The sequence below is a fragment of the Camelina sativa genome, chromosome 15, assembly GCF_030686135.1.
Source record: "Camelina sativa cultivar CO46 ecotype springtype chromosome 15, ASM3068613v1".
In the NCBI taxonomy this organism is placed as follows: domain Eukaryota; kingdom Viridiplantae; phylum Streptophyta; class Magnoliopsida; order Brassicales; family Brassicaceae; genus Camelina; species Camelina sativa.
This window is the reverse complement of record NC_141894.1, coordinates 29,794,040-29,818,745: the sequence shown is the minus strand read 5'-3', so window position 1 is coordinate 29,818,745 and position 24,706 is coordinate 29,794,040. Positions and strand designations below refer to the sequence as shown.

At 34.5% G+C, this 24,706-nt stretch overlaps 3 protein-coding genes across 3 annotated transcripts; all 3 read right to left on the bottom strand.

Moving 5' to 3' along the window:
- Positions 1 to 11,520: 11,520 nt before the first annotated feature.
- Positions 11,521 to 12,888, bottom strand: LOC104747714 (uncharacterized). Its single transcript, XM_019237183.2, has one exon. The coding sequence runs from the start codon at positions 12,616 to 12,618 to the stop codon at positions 11,638 to 11,640; it is 981 nt and encodes a 326-aa protein (XP_019092728.1). The 5' UTR covers positions 12,619 to 12,888; the 3' UTR covers positions 11,521 to 11,637.
- Positions 12,889 to 21,043: 8,155 nt separating this feature from the next.
- On the bottom strand, positions 21,044 to 22,346 carry LOC147927330 (uncharacterized). The gene has a single exon (XM_087489565.1). It carries the CDS (start codon positions 22,344 to 22,346, stop codon positions 21,387 to 21,389), a length of 960 nt encoding a protein of 319 aa, XP_087345691.1. The 3' UTR covers positions 21,044 to 21,386.
- Positions 21,044 to 23,989, bottom strand: LOC104747711 (RING-H2 finger protein ATL56). Its single transcript, XM_019236527.2, has 2 exons — positions 23,142 to 23,989; positions 21,044 to 22,599 (listed from the first exon to the last, which is right to left on the bottom strand). Exons 1-2 carry the CDS (start codon positions 23,687 to 23,689, stop codon positions 22,596 to 22,598), a joined length of 552 nt encoding a protein of 183 aa, XP_019092072.2. The 5' UTR covers positions 23,690 to 23,989; the 3' UTR covers positions 21,044 to 22,595.
- Positions 23,990 to 24,706: the final 717 nt, after the last annotated feature.

The window sequence follows — 24,706 nt, the reverse complement described above, 5'->3', positions numbered from 1 at the left end:
TTATCAAGTTTTTTTTGACAAAAAAATTTTGGTGGGAAATTTTTTTCGAAAAACTTTTGGCAGGAAATTTTTTTTCGAAAAATTTTTGGCGGGAAAATACGTCGGAAATTTTTTTGGCCGGAAAATTTAGTTTTTCTTTTTATTGATTAAAATATTTTTCATCTAAGGGGAAAATGGTTATTAAAAATTAAAGGAGGGCAAAAATAAAAATGGCAAAAAGGGGGTATTTTTGAAAAGGGGTATACCAAAAAGGGTATTTTTAACAAATTCTCTTTTATTAATTGCAAAATTCTCTTATTATTTTATAAAATTTTAATTACTATGTAGAATTTAAGGAATTGTTAATATAGATAGTTTCATTTTTATTATAATATTTAAAATTTTAATTTTGTAATCTTATTGGCTGTATTTTTTTTTATATAATGATGGTATGTAAAATATTTGAATTTATTAGTTGTAATTAATATAGTTTCATAAAATATAAGAATATATCATTTATAGTTAATATAGTTTCTAAAATACTGGAATATTTTGAGTTATAAAAAGAGTTAATCATTTAGTTCCTTAATAATTGTTACCATTATTTTAGGGAAGTTTATTTATTTTTTTAATTATGTAAGTAAGTTGGTCTGTTTGGCAACAAGGATATATGTTATGTTTTTTTTTTATCCCTAAGTGTGCTCCCCAATTAATAGTATAGATGATTAAATATGTTACATTTTTGTTTAATTAAAAAAAAATATTATATTTTACAAAACAACATTTAGGAAAAACAGGTTCTCATCTCTCTCTCTCTGCGTCGATTTCCCCAAACCGTCGCTTCATAAAACAACCCACCGATCTTCACCATAAAGCCTCTCTGACGTTGGTCGGTTGATTGCTTCTCTTAATCTTTTGTATATTTTCCTTTCTACACAGATTACGTTAATGATATTGGGCTTTAGAGAATCCCAAGTCATCTTCTTTCTCGTTTCGTTAGTCCCGATTAGTCCTGGGCATAAAAACCGTACCCGAATACCCAACCCGGAACCCAACCCGAAAAATCGGGTTTGGATTGGGTTCGGATTTGCCTATAAAACTCTAATGGGTTCTATTTTCTAATACCCGTGGGTTCGGGTTAGGGTCGGGTAATACTCGATACCCGTTTGGGTACCCAATAAACCCGAACATATAAACATATTTATATTATTTATCATTAATATAATGCAATTACCCTAAAGTTATGATTATAATTTTGAATATTTCATTTAGTTTTATACCTAAATATCAAAAATAATCAAAATATCTAAAATATATTGTCACATAAGTCAAACTTTAACTAAATTTATTTAAATTTTATTAATTTTAATTATATTTTTTCGGATATCCGGTAGTTCGGGTACTAATTAGGTTCTGAAAATTGTAACCCATACCGACCCGAACCCGGTACTACCCGAACCGAACCGAACCCAAACATAGTAAAATACCCGAATGGGTTCTATTTTCCATTACCCATTAACCCGAACCCGAACGGGTAATACCCGAACCCAAACGGGTAACCCGAATGCCCAGCCCTAGTCCCAATCCTTCCACGGATCTCGATTTTATTATCCTTTTGGTATAGGTTGTGTATCATTAACACACAGACATCATCAATCTTAGAGAGAATGATAGATCCGAGACCAACTTCTGCTTTTCGGTTTAATGGATTCTTGGAACAGAGGGTTCGTAATCTAACGATGAGTTTGATATCATCGTTCCATTTTCTCTTTCTCCTTCCCTTCCATTGGGGGAGTATAATTCTGACCCTAATCTGGCCACAACACAAAGGTTCTGGTGTCGGCTCCTTTCCGTTTATCGGTGTTTGTCGTTTCATCTTCGAAACGGGTCGCCATGTTCATCAAAGAGGTTATGCCTCTAGTTTTGATCTCTCCAATCTGAGAAAGAGAGATCAATTTTGGATTTTGGATCCAGGAAAATATGATTGCGATACTATCGTTTACGGGAAGAAATTATGGTCTCCATTCATTCCTCTCCACATAGGCGTAATTGTTCGCGCGATGAAGATGTGGTTCATCGTGAAGATCTACAATGACGTCTTTGGTGTGAGATGTATAATAGGATGGAATTACACTAGTAGCAAGCCAAATTTTCTGATGCAAACAAGGACAATGATACGGACTAATTGGTATTGGATTCTCAAGATTTCAAAACTTTTTCCAAAGGCAATGGGTTTTTTTTATGTGATGTTGAGTTTCAACCAAAGAATGCCAGTACGACATACATATCACATTGGAGTAGGATGGTTTATGAAGAAGGAACATATGAGTAAGGCTTATCTGAAGGAAGCATCATCAAATTCACCTTTTTCATGCTTGCTATCTTCACAATATGGCATATTTCTGCTTACGAATGTGACAACCCGTCCCGTTGACCCCACTAGCCCACCGCTAGCTTGCCCTTATAGGCCCGAAGCTGGCCCTGCAGGGCATAGATCCTAACCCCTCACTATGGACATCCACATCCACCAGTAGGTTATTAGTGTGCCAGACGTTCCTGCAGGTCAACTGGTGACAGCTTATCCTGTGGGAAGGTTGTTAAAGGGTAGGGACCAGAGTTCGAGGAATTCCTGGCGCACTAATAACCTACTGGTGGATGTGGATGTCCACAGTGAGGGGTTAGGATCGATGAAATTCATTTCTGTAAAAAGGAGAGTGTACGAAAATCTCTTAGCTACAACCCTACCAAAAATCAATACCTCTCGAAACGATTTGAGCAGTCGGATTCTCCTTCTCTCAAACCCTGACGATTCTGTTCCTTCTCCTTCTCTCTAAGACAAAGCTTTGTTGCTCTCTTTCTCCTTCTCCTTCACAACAAATCGACCAAGAGATCTCTCTCTCTTTCTCTGAGCAACCAATGTCGACAATCACGAAAGAAGGAGGCGTCCTCTTATTAAAAAAAGATTTCTGGTTTAATTAAATTAAACCGAGATTTACCTAAACCATAATTAATTAAACCATCCTTTGATTTAATTAATAAATCGACCAGCTTAGTAAACCAACCAGAAACTAAACCGAATCCACTCCAATTCTCGATATAAACTCCAATATCTCATATTTTCTCGGGACACATGCGTTACATGTAATATATTGTTTTTGAAGTTTTGTATTAGTTTGGTACATGTTGTAATACCCAATTGATTAATAAAGTTATTAGAAGGAAAAAAATATATATATTATATTTTTAAATGAGATACCAAATTGATTAATAAGGAGAGAGTGAAATCTTACTTTTATATATATAATTATTACTCCACAATGTCAAGGAGAAAAAATTCCAAAATTGTTCTTATTAGTGGGAAAATAACTCAACAAGTACACCTATAGGTGAAAGTATGTTTTTTGGCAAACTTTTTTGGGTGTAAGTGTAAATTACTAAAAAGAAATGTTAGACCTCCATTAGGTTTATTAAAATAAATTTGTATAAAATTTACAAAGTTATGAAATACTTAAAAATATGATGTGTAGAGAAAAAGTTTAACCTTGAGAGCAAATATTCTATAAAACTCTAATGATCCTATAATTAAATGAACATCCATATAAGAACAATATAGGTTTTATTTTTGGTTTCAAGATAATATAGTGAGATAAAAAGTTAAGAGAGAGTTGGACATAAACTTCAAATCGCTCCCAGGCACGTTTTCCAACAGTTGGACAAAAGGAAGCATGAAACCCATTATTATCCAGATCTCACCTAATCCTAGGTACTAATAACGGATTTATTCAGCGGTCTTCCCAACTGTGTCCCAAAACCCGCTGGATACTTGCTTCCCCTCGACCAATCTCCACCCCTCCGACGTCGGAAAGACTCTCTTCCGGTGCTTTCTCTGGTTCCTGCATCACCAAAGTTAGGTTGCTGTAAGGCTTCTCTCCTACTCTTTCTGATAATTTCGTTATCTTGTGTAACCCTTTGTACCCTGCTTAAAAATCTCACTTAGTAAGTGAGTAACCCGAGCTAGAACCCTCTCACCATCAACCCGCCTGTAGCTTAATCACTCAAACCATGGAGAGAAGAATCCCATACCACCTGAAAGGAAAAAACATTGATAGCGGTTTCTCTCCCCTGCTTGTAAAAGAATCAGAGCACCAGAACTGGATACCTCAAAGCTTATTGAGGAAAACTCCCTCACCTTGATGGGATGACTTACAAACCCACCAACTCAACGCCTCTGGTCCCTCTTTCCCTTCCTAACTAACAAGTGGAATCTGAGAGGAAAAGCGATAGGTTCAGATCTTGGAAAAAGCTGCTTTCAGTTCAGTTTCGAGTTTGAGGAAGATATGCAAAAGGTTCTGGATAATAGACCGTACCACTTTGACCACTGGATGGTTATCCTCCAAAAATGGGAACCCATTATTTCGGAGTCGTTCCCTTCTTTGATCCCGTTTTGGATCGAGATTCAGGGCCTCCCAAAGCATTTCTGGCAATCTGAAATGGTTAAAAAATTGGTGAGGAGATAGGTGAACTGTTTGACTCAGAGATAACTAATTCTTCTGTCAAAATAAAAGTGATGATTGATCGTCTACAACCCCTGATAAAGGAAACAGTTGTGGAATTCAGAGATGGAAGTGAAGTATTGATCTCCCTCCACTACAAAAACCTCAAGAACCATTGCCTGTTCTGCAACAGACTATCCCATGAGAAGAGATTCTGTCCGGGTTACTTAGCGGAAAAGGAGAGACAAGGAAAGCTAACCTCCACCAAAAGTCCCTCAGACAAACCAGAACCCCAGAGGAATTACTATACTCCTTGGGATAACTTTATGGCTCCAAAAGACCAAGCAACCAGGTCAGGGTCTCAGGGTTTAGTCCAGGAAACCTCGTCCAATCGAAACCCCCTTGATCATACTCACAGACAATTACACTCTCGAAGCTCATCCCAGGCTCCCTCGATATACCAGAACAGAGGTTGGGAGAGGATTTCCACCATGCCCCAATTTAGAGTCCTTGAAGATCCAACATGACTGAGACCAACTTTCCGTCTTCGCTCATCCTCCCATACACACTCATCCTCTAAAGAGGATTGCTCAAGATCCAACCAGAATCAGGGAGGAAGAAATCAGAAACAAAAATTTCTCTGGAGAGAAAAACTTTCATCGAGAATTGAAAACTCTGAAACTTCCATCACAAGGCGACCACTCGCTGAACAGTCTCTTTCCTCTGTAGAGGTAACCCCCCCCCCCCCCCCCCCCATACACACTCATCCTCTAAAGAGGATTGCTCAAGATCCAACCAGAATCAGGGAGGAAGAAATCAGAAACAAAAATTTCTCTGGAGAAAAAACCTTCATCGAGAATTGAAAACTCTGAAACTTCCATCACAAGGCGACCACTCGCTGAACAGTCTCTTTCCTCTGTAGAGGTAACCCCCCCCCCCCCCCCCCCGCCCATACCTATCCCAACAACTTAAGAGGTTATGGGAACTCTCTGTGATGTTACGGTCCAGTATTTGAGCTGTGCAGACCCAACAGAAAGTGCTGCATGAAAATGCAGAGTGACTCAGGGTGAAGCTCGAGGCCTAACTGCAGAAACAGCTGGGAGAAATATTGAAGCTGCAGTAGTTTCGAACCAAGCTAGTACCTTACAACTCTCTGATAATCTTGATCCTCCCCTGGTGCATGCGGGTGACCTTGACTCGCAGCTGGGGACTACTATGACCTCAAAGGAAGCTCCTGTAAAGAAAAAGGCGAGATAGACCTCCCCTACAGAAACCACAAAACAAAAGCCCTCTTAGGCTAGTGGGAGCCATGTCAATTAAACGAAACAAATGTCTTATCCAAGCATCACCTAAGAGAAGAGGCATTCCTAATAATGGTATATCCTCCCGAGGTGAAATTAGTAAGTCTGGTAATGGTGCACCACAAGGGAGCTTGATTCCTGCTATGGTGAAGAAGAAGGTGGATTGTGATCCACCATCTCTTCTTCCTTAAAACTGCTCAGCTAGAACTGTTGTGGACTGGGGAACCCCACAACAGTTCAACGTCTCTAGGAGTTTCACTCTAAGATCTTACCGGAAGTCTTGTTCCTCATGGAGACAAAGAAACCCTGATGAAAAAGTCTTAAGCTCCGTTCTTTGTATGAATTACCCTTCCCATTTTCTAGTACCACCTCATAGCCCGTGGGGAGGTGGACTAGCTTTCTTCTGGAAACAGGAAGTTGAGGTATCAATACTGTCAAGTTGCCATAATTATATTGATACGAAAATAGAAACGGAAGGAAAAATTTTCTTTGCGACCTTTGTATATGGAGAGCCAGACCGCTCAAAGCGCAAAGAGATCTGGAGGATACTAACCACCTTGGGTTACAGGCGATTTCAACGACATCATTGATGCCTCAGTAAAACAAGGTGGGCCTCCCCGGGATGTGGGGACCTCTGTAGACATCATATCCTTCATGGCAGAGTGTGATTTGTTTGACTTACGTCACTAAAGAAATTTTTTGTCTTGGAGGGGAAAGAGAAATGAACAGCTGGTGTTCTGCCGCCTGGATAGGGCTATGTCAAATGGCGCATGGGCTAAAACCTTTCCTTTTAGCCGAAGTGAATATTTGCGTTTTGAAGGCTCAGATCATCGCCCATTACTCACCAAACTGGATCTCACAAAGAAGAAAAAGAGAGGGATTTTTAGATATGACAGACAGTTAAAATATAATGAGGAAATCAAACACCTCATCAAGCAGATTTGGTCGCATAATGCCCATGCAGAAGTGGAGGAAAAGCTAAAACAATGCAGAGCTGCAATCTTGAAGTGGACAAAAGAAAAGAATAAAAGCACTCGACAGATGACTGAAAACCTCAAAGCGCAATTAGAAGAAGCAATGTCGAACCCTGACCCTCCCATAGAAGCCGTCTCTTGAATAAACAAGGAATTGATAATGGCATACAAAGCTGAAGAAGAATTCTGGAAACAAAGAAGTAGACAGCTCTGGTTAGCCCTAGGAGACAAAAATATTGGATACTTCCACTCGATAACCAGAGAAGAATGGCTGTAAATAAATTCTAAGTTATAGAGGACCGAGCAGGTAATGCGGTGTATGAAGACCAGAACATTCTCAAAGTAATTACCTCTTACTTTGATGAACTGTTTACCTCTCAAAGTACACCTCAGGAGAGGGTATAGTGCAGGAAGCTATACAACCATGTATCACCGAGGATATGAACCTCTCCCTTACTGCCATTCCATCCTCTACTGAGATCAAGACCGCATGCTTCTCCATACATGAGGATAAGGCTCCTGGACCAGATGGCTTTTCTGCTAGCTTCTTCCAAACAAACTAGGATACGGTAGGATCTAATATCCAAAGTTTTTTCTCCTCAGCATACCTGCAAAAGTCGATAAATGAAACAAATGTTAGGCTCATTCCTAAAATCCAAAGTCCACAAAAGATGGCTGATTATCGACCTATAGCCCTGTGCTCAGTCTTCTACAAGGTAATCTCGAAGGTTCTGTCCAAACAACTCCAGCCAATCCTGCAGAGTGTAATCTCTGAATATCAGTCAACATTTGTCCCCAAAAGAGCAATTACTGACAATTTGCTTATCACTCATGAGATCTTACACTACTTAAAAACCTCAGATGCAAAAAAGTGTTGCTATATGGCAGTTAAGACTGATATGGCAAAAGCATACGATCGAGTGGAGTAGAATTTCTTAAGACTAGTAATGGAAAGAATGGGTTTTTATGCAAAGTGGATACAATGTATTATGCAATGCGTGACTATGGTCTCCTACTCCTATCTACTCAATGGCTCAGCTCAAGGTCAAGTTATCCCTCAGAGATGAATCAGACAAGGAGATCCGTTATCCCCTTATCTGTTCATCCTGTGCGGTGAGGTTCTTTCAGGCCTCTGTTTAAAAGCACAACAAGAGAAGAAACTACCTGGTGTTCGAGTTGCTCTTGGATGTCCCCGAGTAAACAACCTCCTGTTCGCCGATGATACAATGTTTTTCTGCAGGTCCGATGTCAAGAGCTGCAGACTCCTAATGAACATCTTAAAAAAGAATGAGTCTGCCTCCGAACAAATGATCAATAAAGATAAGTCAGCAATCACTCTCTCTTCAAAAACAGCTGAATCTACTAAGCAACTGGCTCAACAAACTTTAGGAATCCAGAGAGCTGGTGGCCTTGGCAAGTATCTTGGTCTCCCTGAAATGTTTGGTAGAAAAAAGAAAGACCTGTTCAACTTCATCATTGACAGAATACACCAAAAAGCTTTAAGCTGGTCAACAAAACGCTTATCTGTGGCGGGCAAAACAACGATGTTGAAGTCTGTCCTCTCGTCAATGCCAACCTACACGATGTCCTGTTTTAAACTCCCAGGATCTCTGTGCAAGAGAATTCAATCAGCCCTCACTCGGTTCTGGTGGGACACCTCGGTGGAGAAAAGAAAAATGTCTTGGATTGCATGGGATAAAATGACAAAGACAAAAAGAGATGGGGGACTAGGCTTCAAGGATATTACCAATTTTAATGATGCCCTTCTAGTAAAGGTGAGCTGGCGTATTCTCACCAAACCTGATTGTCTACTGGCAAAAATCCTCCTTGGCAAATACTGTAAGTCCACATCCTTCCTTGAATGTCCGGTTTCCTCGACAGCTTCGCATGGTTGGAGAGGAATTTGTATTGGGATAGATTTACTTAAAACTCAACTTGGGAAAGCTGTTGGAGCGGGATCAACAACGTCGGTTTGGCATGATCCCTGGATATCCCTATCTACCCCAACCATACCCATGGGAGCTCCGGACCGCTTCCTTTGGCTGATTACAAAATCAGGAGAATACTCGGCAAAGTCAGGATATCATGCGGCAACTGAGAGAGAAAGATTTAACCCTCCGATACCCCAACAAGACTTCAATTGGAACAACAACATATGGAATCTCCAGTGCTCTCCCAAAATTTGTTTTTACCTCTGAAAAGCTATGAGAAACGCTCTCCCAACTGGCCAAAATCTGCGAATCAGGGGTATAAATCTGACGGCCACTTGTCCGCATTGCAGTGAAGACGAATCAGTCCTTCAGCTGCTGTTCCATTTCCCATATGCAGAAGAGGTGTGGAGGTTAGCACCTTTCAAGTCCCCAACCCAACCATACCTATTTGAGTCCCTGCAACAAGGTTTCAAGACAAGTGTTAAATTTATTTCTCTTCCCCCGTGTGGAATAGGAAAGGGTTGCCTTGTTTCCTGGATTATGTGGTTTCTGTGGTATTCTAGAAATAAAAGATTTTTGAAAATCGACATTTCTCCAGTTCTGAGATCCTTACGCTTGCTGTTGTTTCGGCCAGAGAGTGGGACGAGGCTCAAGATCAGACATCACCAGCACAATCATCTCGACAGATCCGAGTAACTCCAGTCTCCCACTTGGATACAATCCAATGTTTCTCCGATGCATCTTGGCGTGAGGAAACAATGAAAGCTGGATTTGGCTGGATCTTCGTTGATAGAGAAACCCCTCGGAAATCCAGGCTAGATCTACGGGAATGAATGTCATCTCCCCTCTCATGGCAGAAGCTTTTGCTCTCCTCCTTGCCATCCAGCAGGCCCTCGATCTTGGTTTCAAGAAAGTTATGTTCGCTTCTGATTCATTACAGTTGATCAAACTCTCAATTTGGAGGCTTCCTTTAAGGAGCTTCACGGGATTCACCATGACATCCTCTGTTTATCGCATCTTTTCGTATCTGTATCTTTTGTGTTTGTATTATGGGAGGTGAATAGGAAAGCCGATGCGTTAGCAAAAACGATAATATAGTTGCCAATAAATTTTAGGTTGATTTTTGAATATAATCCCCAAACCAAAATCCACATTGAAGTTTTGCTTTCGGATAATTTTGTTTAATTATTTCATGATAGTAACATAATGTACAGGTTTTCCAGCCCATAATATGTCAAAATAAAATCGAGAAAATTACCGACATACATTGAGTCTTATCCTCAAAGAAGTGACACAATGACGCTAGAGTCCCAACAACAAGTCAAAACAAAAAGAGAATTTGTTAGAAATACCATTTTTGAGATACTTCTTTTCAAAAATACCCCTTCTTTTGAACATTTTCATTTTTGTCATCTTTTACACAATTATAATTTATTGAATTAATTTTTTAAACAAAAATTAGGTTTGAGTTCTTTATTTTACATTTAGGATATAGTTTTGAGAGGTTAGGATTTAGTATTTTGAGTTTAGACCTTAGAATTTAGTTATTTTATACATATAAAATAGGTATTTTAAAAAATAGATAACATAAAAGAGTATTTTAAAAAAGTGACATAAGAAAAAATGTATTTTTGAAAATCCACAAAAACAAAAATACTTAAGCGTTAGGGCATCTCCACTAATGAGTACTCATCAAAGTACTCTCAATAAAAAATTAGTATAAAGAAGAGAGAGAATAAAAAAAAAGAGAATCGATGTTTACAGTCCTTCCCCAAGAATCGTTTCTTTTACTGTTGCAAACACACCACCATTTGTTATTGGTCAATCTTTATTAAAAAATTAAAAATATAACTATACAATTAAAATATTATTATTATTATGTTTTTGAGTAACCTTCTCATTTCTACCGCTGGAGATGACCATATGTGATTTGTTCCTCCTTCTTTTTCTAGTAATTATTATTATTTTGGTTTGCTTTCTATAGAACTTCAAATTAAAACCAATTGGTGTAGTGTAGTGCTTTTCTCATTTTGATCGAAATGGAACAACGTCTTCTACAATCACCAATCACTGACACACCTTACCACTTTCAAGCTCATTGATCGTAAGATCCGCAACACATTCTCTTTATAAGTACTTTGGATGCTTCTTTGGATGCTTCTTTGGCTTAGATGATCTCATGTTTGTGTCTTCTTTGTAATAGTTGCCTTGTTTTTAATTCTTTTTTTTGGGCAAAGTATCAAGAGCCATAGGTCTAAATGTCTAATCTCTGTAATTTCAAAGACCTTCATTTTCTAATATGTTTTACATTCATATGCCGCATGGTACATGAAAGAAAGAATACCTTGCTGTATATTATCTTATTATACATATACAACCAAAGTTCAAAACTAAATAAATATATCTATATATCTATATATATATTCATCCAAAACTTTGATTATTACTATACCCAACAAACTAAAAATATGCAATGTGGGATGAGAGAAACAATCGCCTTCACCCCCAAAAATTCACATCTGTTGACTGCATCCTCCGACTCAAAGACTCAACCATCAGAAACCGAATTGCATCATACAGAGATGCAAGTCCCTCCAAAGCTTCATTGATGCTCCAACTCTGGTTCTCTTCATTCATAATCATCTACTTCTCTACAAGTGACTTTTACTAGTCCTTCGCGTAGGGTTACCTACTATCTTGGTAATTAAGATTTTTTAACTATATTTTTCTACTGCTGGTGGGTTTCGGCCTTCTAAACTCACCAAAGCCAGGCTGGACTTTTGTAATATTTTCTTTTTCCTTCTACACTTAATAGAAAGCCATTTTTCAAAAAAAAAAGAAATTGTTTTAAAAAACCTCTGATTATTCAAAATAATTTACCAAATCCATGGTGAACTTTACAACATTTTTAGACAAACAAACAATTCAGGTATTCCTTTCTCTTGAGATATCAAGGCAATCATCCCATGAGAGCAGTGGAAGACAATCTCGTATATTCCACATCCGTCAGCGACTCAACGTCTTTGCCTTGGGAGCTCTTACATTGGAAATAGGCAATGGTGTAAGCCACAAGCTGAAACATCCTCACGACAAAGGCCAAACACACAAACACCAAACACACAAGGATGAAACCGGTGGTTACGGTAAGCGAGAGAGATCTTCTCGAATTGATAATCACCTGCAAGCTTTGAGCTAATCCGAATGCCAATAAACCAAAGAAGATATTCAAGAGAAACAGTTTTGTCTTCATCCCTTTCACAATCTTTGCAGCTTTCCCCAAAGCTTGGATCCCATAACTTTCCTCTAGTACCGATATGACCATAGATAAGTTCCAAACGATAGCTAAGTAGGACTGAAAGACAGCGAATATAATGAATAAAGCACCAGACTTGACTGCCAAGGAACCCATATCTGATATCGATAATGTAGAGGATAAAAGGATTGGAAAAAGGATTATATAAAGAAGGAGCCAATAGCCAAGACTGAAAAGAGCAATGTAGAAATACGTCACAAGAGGTCCCTTCCAAGATTTAAGGCTCATAACAGTAAAATCTTTGATCTTGATGTTTTCATCTTTAAGAGTAAGAGCCGATGCGTGGACCATGACTATAACAGAAAAGATGTTGATGATGGAGGAAACGGCCGTCAGGATGTATGAAGAAGCCACAATTTGGCGAACGTCCGCAAAGATTCTCATAATACATGCCGCATATTCCGGGGTGCTTGGATCTGTCGTTGGCAACAATCTTGATTCGGCCATCAAGTTCATGATCTCTGGTTCGATGACAAAGATGTTAAACAAGAAAACTAAACAATTGAGTAGGAGGGTGAATACCAAAACTGAGAACATCAACGTTTTGTTCTTGAGGAACAGTTTGCGGGATTCATTTAGAATACCCGCAACCTCCTTTAGAACATTCAAGAACGCAAATCGACCCATGGGTTTCAAAAAGACAAATGAAAAAATCTCTTGGTAATAGTAGTGAGGGTTTATAATATAAAACCCATCTGTCTGGTGATTATATACTGCTTATCTATGGAGGAAAGAGTCTTTGGCTTGTGATCTCGAGGTAGCTTCCGTTCTGGAGATTCTTGTCATCCATTTGACATAGTCCAAGTTCACAGAACCCCAAATATATTACCTTTTCATTAATCCAAAATCAAACGAAGAAACAATAATGCATCGATGAAAAGTCTAAATGATGACTTCCTGACCGCGACATAACATAACTGAAGATGTTAAATAGAGAAAACAAGAGGTATAACATATTTTACGTTGCAAGTTGCCTTCTTCATCAAATGTACGTGATCAACAACCACTTCATGACATCTATCCGTGTTGAAACGGTCAAGACACCGTGTTAAGAAATGAAACAGCAACATCCATCTATATATATATATATATGTTATTAGATTGTTAAAGGATTCTATACACCAATGAAGCAGTTGGTCTTCTCAAACAAACAAGTCATAAAATGTACGGTCAAATTAAAAACTATAACTTAAGGTTGAACTAATCTTTCATCAAATTCAGCATTTTTTCCCCCAAACACATAAGAAAAATCAGAGCTTCAAACACTGCTAGAGAATGTTGCAAATTGCTAAATGATTGTATATATGACTTCTAATCCAAAGATTCTTGAAACAAATCAAAAACAAAAAAGGGAGCACTTACAAATCGAGCAAACTATTTCTTCTTGTGGATCTTCCTCCTTCAACCTAACCTTTTTTTTTTAAGTAAATTATTTAACATAGTGTATATATTGCAGTTTATTTACTTTAATTAAAATTTTACGTATCATCCATAGTTTTTGCGAATAAATTACAACTCATGGTCATTCACTTTACTCTTTCACTAGGAGATACCCCGTGCTTTAAGCACGGATCAACATTTTTTAAACAATTTCTAATATAATAATAAAATTTACTGTTACATATTTTTAAAAATATTTTTTTTTGAGATAATATTTATTTTTAATTGTTCTGTAAATCTATTAGTCTATTTTTTTATTAACTTATATTACAGTTTTATATTGTTTGTTTCTTGTATTTGATTCATTATTTTGTGAAATATAAAGTAGTAATTTTAATATTATAATTGTGAGCAAATAAAAATTATTAATTTATCATCTATATAAATTTAGTTTTACCATCCCGCCAATGTATAAATTAAAACATACATTTTTCATAGATTAATTAATATATTTTCGTTTTTTAAAAATTCAAATCACAACAAATGCAGAAAAAATTCTGTACTTTATTAATCATAAATATTATATAAAAATTCCAAACAATTTGTAAATAAAATAAAATAAAGATGATAGGAGAATCATATTTTGAAATTTTAACAAAATTTTCGAAATTTAGTTATTAAAAACAAATTATATTGTATATTTGGATATAAAATCTTAGTTTTTAAAATTCTGATTGGTTTATTTATTTTTTTAAAAAAATATTTAGTAATTTCGTCCATAATTTATTAGAGAGAGAAAATATATTTTTCTAGATTTTTTTATATTTTATCTGTGAGTGTTTTTAAAAAAAAAATTAATTATATTTATTTAATTAATTAATTAAGCTTAATTAAAATTTTCTAATGGCAATTGAATGTAATTTTTTACTCATTTTAAGGTTAGTTTTATATTTGTACTTCCCAATTAATATAGTAGGATTACGTATGCAAATAACATTTTATATCGCTTAATTAACTTCTTTTTATTGTTATATTTCAAAAGATTTTTTTTTTTACCTCAATTTCAAAAGATTCAACACAAAAGAATACAATATTAGAGTGCAACTAATAGAGCAAGTATTCTAGAACACTCTAATGATTCTATAATTAATTAATTACTAGATTCGGACCCGCACATACGTGCGGGGTGATTTCAAAAGCTAAGTGTACTAACATATTTGTAAACAATTTTTTAGAAATGTTATTAATATTCAAGATCTAAATTCTACATTTGGTTTAGACAAAAAAAAATGATCAGATTTGTTTTTGTTATCAATAAAGACAATACATTTAAAAAAAAAGTAGTAAGAAAAATAGTATGTTTATTTTGGGACAGAAAATGCGTCTCGTCCCGTATATGTTAAAATTTTTCCATCGCATAACTAAGGTTTTAATAATAATTTAACTATTTGAGATCTTAGATTCTATCGCATAACTAAGGTTTTAATAATAATTTAAATATTTGAGATCTTCTATTCTAGTCCAACAAATAAGAAAATATGTAAGAGATTCGGAACTGCATATATGTACTACGTTTTATTGGTAGATATATTTGTTTGATATGACATGTAGAACATAAACTTATATTGGGTTGCTTTCATAATATTGCTATCACCATAAATTTTGGATCGACATGATAGCGAACCGGATCGATTGTGATATGGATTAGTGATCAGCTAGAAATTCATGAACCGGATGACCTTAATATAGTTTTCAAGCAGATTAACCCCGTCTGCTATACCTGCCCTGCAATAGATTAAATTATATTGATCCACCAAAAACCCGTCCCATGTAATCTACATAAGTAAATGTTATGTCTGAATCTATCATGCTTGAATCCGTGTTACCCAAAATTATCATCCTCATATTTTATCCAGAATAGTTTAGATAATATATTTTCTCCGAATTACATGTTTCTTTCCATATAGATATTAAATTAGATGGTCGTTTTAGAAATATCAAATAATATACTACCAAAATTAAATAAGTTTCCATATATACATTACCAATATTAATAATCTGATTAGTTATGAACACTTTTAAAAACGACTTTCATAAATATTGGCTACTTATCAAGTTGTTGATTTAATTTTAATTATTTTGTAATTTGTAAACAAAGATCCACAAGTTTATATGACCAGGATCCAATGGTCAAAAAAATTAGATGGTCTTTACGACCAAAAAAAACAAAATTACCTTTTTGATTTTTTCTCTTCCAATCAAAAATAATCTACCCCTAAAATGTAAAACAAAAAATGTGAAGTTACAATTTATGTAATATATTAAAAACAATTTATCTTTTATATCACACATATATATATATCTTACACTATTTGTAGATAGATGCATAAATCTAGTACATAATTACATGTTGTTTTCATCTATATAACTCTAAATACAATAAAATCAATCACAAGTAAAGTATACTAAACGTCAAGAAGTGCTTTGATTTTTCTCCTCCCTGTTTTACCTTAGAAAATACAGACATTACAATCATCAATCATTTTTAAAAGTATTTTAATCATGCAATTTCAAAACTTTGATTAGACTATGGGCTAGTTCGTTTAATCATGCAAGTGCATGTTTTCTTAATCTGTCTCTGGTTTAGTATTAGCGACACTAATTACCGAATTCATTGCTTTTAAGTGGCTCACTTGTAATTTGAGGGTTGAAACGAACAGATCTTATAATAATATATTATTGAAAACTTGAGGGTTGCCACTACAGTAACGTTATATTATATTATAACATATACTTCCTCTCTCCCATCAAGATTGATGTTTTGGGATATTACATATTTTAAGAAAACAATGATTACTGAGTTTAAATATTTTTTTTTCTTTGACTAAAAAGATATTATTCAATTTTAAACAAATAACAATTCAGAATTTTAAATATTTTCAATGATTACTTCTTGAAGTTTACAAAACATCAATCTTTGTGGGACAAAAAAATATCCCAAAACATCAATCTTTGTGGGACAGATGGAGTATAAGTTATAATAAAAATTAAAACCTGTAGAGTTGTGCAAAAGGTGCGGTGTAGCTTGTGTATTCTGAATTTTTTTTATTGAAAACATTGTAACAGTTTTTCCTATGATTTTGGCTTTAGATGTCACTCTGTATAAACCACAAAAACAAAATGTGAAAAAATATAGGCTTAAGAAAATAATCCAATATTAAATTAAGAATCTTAATATGTAACTGATGATGCCATATTTATTTAAAAATGGCATATTCGTTGTCCTGTTAACCGCTCAGACTCAAACTCTAATTAATACATGAGAATGAAATTATCATAACCTTCCATCCTAATGTTTACGTGTACTTAATCTTATATACTTGCTTTTTGAAGTACAAAAAGCAAAATAATAACTTTAGTTTACATGTAATTTTGAGACTATAATACATGAATTTAATATATTATTGGTTTAGTGAATTAACTTAATAGTTGCATTTCCTGGTTTCTTTTTGCTTCATACCCAAGATGTCACTGGGTTAATCTCCAAGGAAAAAAATCTGAAACAAATCAATAACTTGAGGCATGTGAGAAAAAACACCAAAAGAACTATTTTGATTTTATAGAACCAAAAAAACACCAATAGAACACTACAAAAAAAAACACCAAAAGAAATATTTTAATAGAACTACAGCGATGAATCTGAGTGATCGACTTTTCAATAGAAGCAGTATTTATACAAAAAAAAATAAGCCGTCATTAAAAATATATTTTTCTTAATAATTATGGTTCCTAAAATTAATCCGAATGGTTAGTAGGTTAGGAAAATAATAATTCTAAATTTTCAAAAATACATTTACAACTGTGATCGATAAAGGAAAAGCATGTGTTATATTGGTAGATATTTTAAGAAACAATCAATTAGTTTGTTATTAAAATGATATACTGTTGACTGTTTTGATTTTTAATTGTCGATTAGTTATGGCAAGTACAAATTATTAGGGATATATTTGATTCTGATTTCCTTATTATCTATGTTTGATTGATTTTTCCGAGATTTTGGTACTAATTTCCGAGATTTTCCTAGATTAATTTGCTAAGATTATACTATGAACTTCCCTTATAAATTAAACGCTAATTAGTTGTTTAAATTCTACGCTAATTTTGTAGGTCTTAATTGTTTCCGATTTTATAGTAGGTCTTAATTGTTTCCGATTTTTATGTGTTATTATCATTTAATATTTGTTCGGCTAGTATAATTATTATCAATCTGTTTGGCTCCAATTTAATTTCAATATGTTTGGCTACATGATTTATACATATCCTTATTCTGTTTTCAGTGGCATTTCATTATAATAATTTCAAACTCTATGTCTACTTATTAAAAATGCTTCCCTTTTAATAGTATAGATTGAGCATCAATATAATAACACAATATTATTCATATCATCCACATTCTAATAACAGTGTAGGTTTTATTTTTGTTTTTAAGATAATATAGTCGCCAATAAATTTTAGATTGATGTTTGAAATATATTGCCCAAACCAAAATCCACATTGAAGTTTGCTTTTATAACTTTTTATATAAAATTCAGAAAATTTTGTATTATAAATAGTTCTACTTTATTTGAGTTTGAATATAAATGTTATAGTGTTAATATATATATTTGTTTTTTAAATAATTAATATGTGTTATTGAAAGTATGTCTTTGCAAGGTAAAAAATTATCACATGACAAAATTATTTATCCTTGGTCCAAGACAAAAAATACATTTTAATTTTTGAAATCGCGATAGTCATCCAATTGCCTAACAAACACACGCATAAAACGTTAGCAGGTCAATATGTGAAGTCATATAGGTAAGATAATTTCATTGTTTTCCAGGTAAATATCGATTATCTAAATATCAAGAAATCAGCTTGTGGCGATCAGGGATTCATGGTTGAGTTGTAGATTACTTTCTTGATTCTTTAATACCCCAACATTATTATGAAATGTTCTTACGGTCCAACCAAATTGTTATGTTCCCCAATATCAGTAACAAAGACTGATATTTTTAAAAACTCTTTTCCCAATCACAGTGGCAAAGATATGTGATTTTTATAAGATGTTGTTGTAGTGATTGTTTTTCTCAATTTCTAGTCATTAAACAGCTGATTTCCTCAATTGGAGACTTTTAAACCAAGCCCAGGAAACTGAAACCAACCTCAAGTATAATTGTCTGTCGAGATAATTTTATTAAGTTGTGGCTAAAGAATTGGTTTTTTCAGCTTTCGATCTTATAAACTTAGACTGGACAATATCCCCAAAAAGAGAATACGGCAAAACACCATTAGTTTGAGTTTTTGCATTGTGATCTCTTTTGTGTTCTAAAAAAACCAAACCAAGGTAGAAAAAGAAAAAGGACAACAACAACAAACCACAAACAAAAAAACACAAAAACGAAAAAAGTTAAACAAAATCAAGTGACACAAAATAAAATTCAGAGAAACCTTGAAAAGTAGATTGTTAAGCCATAATATTATCTTGATTCCCGATTATAGTTAGGATTATTAGAGAAAGTTGTAAAACATATATTCTAACTTAATCCACGAATTAACAGTGCACATATTACGCTAATAAGAGCTTACCAAATATGTAATCGATTTTTGTATATTAAATTAGATCTTACCTAAAATGTAAATGTCTTTAATTTGTTACTATATTATAGGATGTAAATCTATATTACCAAGTCCGATAGGTCCCACACCCACTCTTTACAATATTCGTGTGATTACGATTTAAGAGGATTAGATTTGCAAAATAAAAAAATCACATACACATCTTAGAGAGGATCCGATTAGTGTAATCGATTTAAATTTTTTAATTAAATCTAACCCGAGAAAATAAAAAAGTGGCATAAATTTGTACTCTGAAAATGTTAAGATAGATGATAGTAATGGTTTTCAATATGCTAAAATAAAACCCATAGAAGTTTCCGAGATTTTTGAGTCTTATCCTCTAGAAGTGATGCGGTGACGCCAGAGTCCCGACAACAAGTCAGCAAAAAACACGCGTTAAAGACATTTGTGATTTGTTCTTCCTTATTTTTCCTAATTATTATTTTGGTATGCTTTCTATAGAAACACTTCGAGTTAAAATCAATTGTTGTAGTATAGTAGTATTCTCCCTTACGACTTTCAAGCTCAGTGATCGTGAGATCCGCAACAAAATCTTCGAAAAGACAAAAGAAACACTTTTGAATGCTTCTTTGGCTTAGATGATCTCATGTTTGTGTCTTCTTTGTTAACTGTTGCCTTGTTTTTCAATTCATTCTTTTTTGGCATTGTATCAAGAGCCATAGGTCCTAAACGCTGTTAATTCCAAAAACCTTCATTTACATTCATATGCGGCATCTATACTATTAAAGCAGAAGTATTCTCTAGATTCAAAATCGACCATGACTTGGTTTTGGTAGGGTTTTCATTAAAAATGATTAGAGAATCAAAAATTTTAATCTAATTAACCTATAGTTTCGATTTCTTTAAATGACAAAAATACCCTCGGTCGATCATTTAAAAAAATATGGGTCGGGACGCGGATCCTAAAATATCCGACTACAGAAGGAAAAAAACCCACGGATCTGTTTGTACTCTAGAATAATCTATTTTGGATCCAGTATATTATTTCATTCAAGATTAGTTATTTAAGATCCCAAACAGAGTTATTTGTTATAGGCAAACACTCTGATTTCATTTTCATTTAAGGTATTTAAATGAAAACCATAAATTTTAATTACCAAAAATTCGGATATTTCCTTAATTACCGAGATTCGATCTTAACAAATAATCTTTAAAAAAGGAATATTTTGTGATTCTAAGAACCATAATAGTATCCTAAATAAAGCATAAATCAGGATAATCTTTTCATATCTTTGTTCCCAAAATTATCTCGATCTTCAATGCTAATTAAACAAATCAAACAACATTCAATATTTTAAGATTATAGAAACTAGAATATCTTAACTACATCTTCGATTTAGATTATATGGAAACTGGAAATCATATAATTAATAGCAAATGGAAACCAATATTGCATATTCTTAATCATTGGTATATTACTCGCATATTCCATATATTGCTAATCACTCACCTACAACCCTAGGATCTCCTTATAAATCTATAAATACTGCTCATTCACCAGAGCTCATCACACCAAAAAAGTGAAACACACAAGCAGAAAATTTTAATTATAATCATTTTTTTTTACTTTTCTAATACGTTCGCTCAAACTATGTTGTGATTATAAAGATTATTTATTTCATTAATTAAGTTATTGATTTACGCTATACTCTCCTATATCCAATTACATTCTTATATACTATGAGTTATTTTATTCAGCAACAATCAATTTTTTGTTTTTTTCCAGCAACAATCAGTTTACATTTATGAAATTTAGAGTTTTATACAACTTATGCAATGAAAATTGGTTATTAACCATTGCATACCTAGCTTGATCAAAATTATTGAGCTATTATGGCTGATTTTGTTGTGTATTACCGGCCACCTATCAAGCAAATGCATTTTACTACAAAACTACTATCTAATATTGCGGTTTGTCTGTTTCCGTGACAAACTACATTCTACAAACTACTTACTCTATTAGAATTTCCAATTTACTGTATAACACCAAATATATAAATAAACACTATATAAACAAAGAAAATAAGTCAAAATAAAAAACTACATTACAAAAATACAAATTACAAAAAAGTAACTAACAAAATATATAATCCAGTGCTGTAGCACGGGGTATCACCTAGTGGTACATGAAAGCAAGAATACCTTGCTAATATATTATACATATACAACCAAAGTTCAAAACTAGATATATTCAACCAAAACTTTGATAATTACTTTACCAAAAAAAGAAAAAAAAAACCTTTGATTATTAGGAAGTAATTTACCAAATCCATGGTGAACTTCAACATTCTTAAGATCAACAAACAAACAATCCACGTATATTTATATTGCAATATTCAAGGCAATCCTCCCACGAGAGTAGTGGAAGACAATTTTGTATATTCCATATCTCCCAGCGACTCAGCCTCAGCGTCTATGCCTTGGTTACACTGGAAATAGGTAACCGTATAAGTCACAAGCTGAAACATCCTCACCACAAAGACAGAACTCACAAAGACCAAACCGGTGGTTAAGATAACCGGGAATGAACTACTCCAATCGATGAGCCGCAAGATTTGAAATAATCCAAATGACAATAAACCAAAGAAAAGATTCAAGAGGAATAGTTTTGGCTTCATCCCTTTGACAATCTTTGCAGCTTTCCCCAAAGCTTGGATCCCATAAGTATCCTCGAGTATCGATATGACCATAGATAAGTTCCACACGATAGCTAAGTAAGACTCAAAGACTGCAAATAGAATCCATAATGCGCGAACTTTGGCCGCCACGGTATCGAGTTTTGTAGAGAATATAACGAGAGAAACAATGATTATATAGAATAGGAACCAATAGCCAAGACTGAATAGAGCAATGTAGAAACTAGTCACAAGAGGTCCCTTCCAATATTTAAGGGTCAGAACAGGAAAGTCTTTGATCTTGAAACTATCATCTTTATGAGTAAGAGCCGATGCGTGAACCATAACAAGAACGGATAAGAGGTTGATGATGGAGGAGACGGCGATGAAAATGTATAAAGAACTTACAAACTGGCGAAAATCTGCAAAGTATCTCATAAGATGGATGGCAAATTCCGGGCTGCTTGGATCTGTCATAGGTAACAAATTTGATTCAAGGATCAAGTTTGTTATCTCCGGGTTGATGGCAATGGCGTTGAACAAGTAAACTAAACAATTGAGTAAGAGAGGGAATACCAAGACTGAGAACATCAAGTTTTTGTTCTTGAGAAAGAGTTTGCGGGACTCATTTAGAATACTCGCAACCTCCATTACAACATTCAAGAACGAAAACCGATCCATGGGTTCCAAAAAAAAAAAAAAAAAAACAATGACAAAAGCTCTTGGCTACTGCTGTTTTGGTAATGGTAGTGAGGGTTTATTATAGATCAAACCCATTACCCATATATATAACTAACCATAAGATTGATTGATTGATTGACCAGCTACTTTTCTAGGGAGGAAAGTGTCTTCGGCTTGTACCTCTGGCTAGCTTTGGTTATGGAGATATCCATTTGAAATAGTCCAAGTCCACAGAACCCACAATACATATTACCTATGTCAAATCCAAAAACAAACGAAATTATGACTTTGACAAATTCAATAAACAAGAAACCCAACACGTCGATGAAAAGTCTAAACAATTATTTCCTGACCGCGACATAACAAGAGATGTTAAAGAGAGAATTCAAGAAGCTAGGTAACATGTTCAACAATGCAAGTTGCCTTACTCATTAAACGTACTGATCAACACTTTGCAGATGACTGAGTCATTTAATCATTTAATCATTTAATCACTCCCCTATCACCTTAGCTTTGAATCGGTAAAATCTGTAAACTACATATCTATATATTTACTACTATATCTTAATAGATAGCTTAAGGATTCTATAAACCAATGAAACAATTAGTCTCCTCAAACGAACAAAGTCAACTATAAAAGAAACCAAACCATCATTCTATTGGTCCAAACAGAGACGAAACAGAGAGCTTCAAACATTGATTAGAGGAAGTTACAAACTGCTAAATGATTATAACTTCTAATCCAATTATGACTAAAACAAGAACAAGAACAAGAACAAGAAACAGAGCACTTACAAATCTAACAAACTACTTCTTCTACGACTAAAACATCTCCACACTTCTCCTTCTTGTGCATCTTCCTCCCTCAACCTAACCCTAGCTCTGCAAATAGGGCAAGTCGAGGATTTGAGCAACCAAGTGTCCACACACTTCCGATGGAACACGTGTCCACAACCAGGAAGATTCCGACACCACTGTCCCTGTCTGAATCCATCGAAACAAACCACGCAATCGCTTCCGTACCGTGTATATGTGCAGGACGTGGGTTCGGAGAATCTGAATTGAGGAAGCTTTTTCACGAATCTTGAAGATAACCCATCTGAGGAATCTTGTCGACGGTTACGTCGGCGACGTCGGTGGTGACGATGGAGAGAAGAGAGGAGGAGAGGGAGAAGAAGAACAGAGGCGATGCCGATAAGGACGAGGAAGAGAGAAAAGATCGAAAACATGATTACACCAACGAGGAATAAAGAGAGAATCCTTGTTTTCGGCTTTGGCGGTGGAGGAGACGGCGAAGTAGACGGTGGCTCGCCGTAGATTCGGTAATCATTGGTCGGAGGCATCGAAAAAGAAATAAAAAAAATATATTCTGACTTCTCGTGTCGTGTGTGTTTTTTTTTTGGTTTAACAGAAACTAATACGAATGCCTAAACAAGGAAACGAGTTGATGTTTTTAGTTAACTGAATCAGAGATATTTTGAGTTTGCGAAATTTAGGCAAAAACTGGAATTCTCATCCAATAACGTTTTGTAAAAACGGTCATGTCACATGTGACGACGAGAGACTTTTTTATTTATACTTTTTGGCTTTGGATCATGTGATAAAGAGACTTTAATAGTAAAGTATATGGTTTCGTTTTGTTGGCTCCATTCCATGTCTATAATTTATATGTAGTCAGTAGTATTGTGCATCGAGCCATAAAATAAATTAATTTATGTTAGTAAATATCTTCTTATCCGATAATTATTTTATATATTATCTTGAAGGAAAAGCAAATATTATCATATCTCACTCTTTATGATTATGACTATGGTTTATGGAAAAAGATGGAATATTCGAAGTTGTAATTTAAGTTTCAAAAAGTAATATTCGTACTTGGGAGACCTATGAAACCGGTATTTTATCTAAATACTCGTTCACGGTTATTTGTATCTCAATCAATCATTTTCATTTCATAAATTCTTTGTTTTTTTTCTTTAACAATATGTGCGTAGGCCTTATATGTGCGGCATGTTGATAAAACACAACAATACTACAAACACAATTACATATTCTGGTCCATCATCTCGTTTTGTGCACACTCTACAAAATAATTTAATAGTAAGAAAGAAAAAAAAACACAAATGACAATAATACTTAAAACGTTTTAGTGTTGTAAACCTTTAACAAAATTATACTGTACTAGTATCTATAACGAATCTTTAGTGAATAATAGTGTGACAAGCCGACAAAGGCAACTTCCTCGGTAAGGGCAATCGTTATCTCAAGTCTCAAAACTCTTCCTCAGCTAGAAGAAAGTGTAATGAGTATTTGTGTTTATCCGGTTCAATTGAGTCAACTCTTCGGTTTAACTATATAGA

Excerpts from the sequence above, each read along its gene's own strand:
- LOC104747714 (XM_019237183.2), bottom strand. The coding sequence starts at position 12,618 with ATGGGTCGATTTGCGTTCTTGAATGTTCTAAAGGAGGTTGCGGGTATT.
- LOC147927330 (XM_087489565.1), bottom strand. The coding sequence starts at position 22,346 with ATGGATCGGTTTTCGTTCTTGAATGTTGTAATGGAGGTTGCGAGTATT.
- LOC104747711 (XM_019236527.2), bottom strand. The coding sequence starts at position 23,689 with ATGCCTCCGACCAATGATTACCGAATCTACGGCGAGCCACCGTCTACT.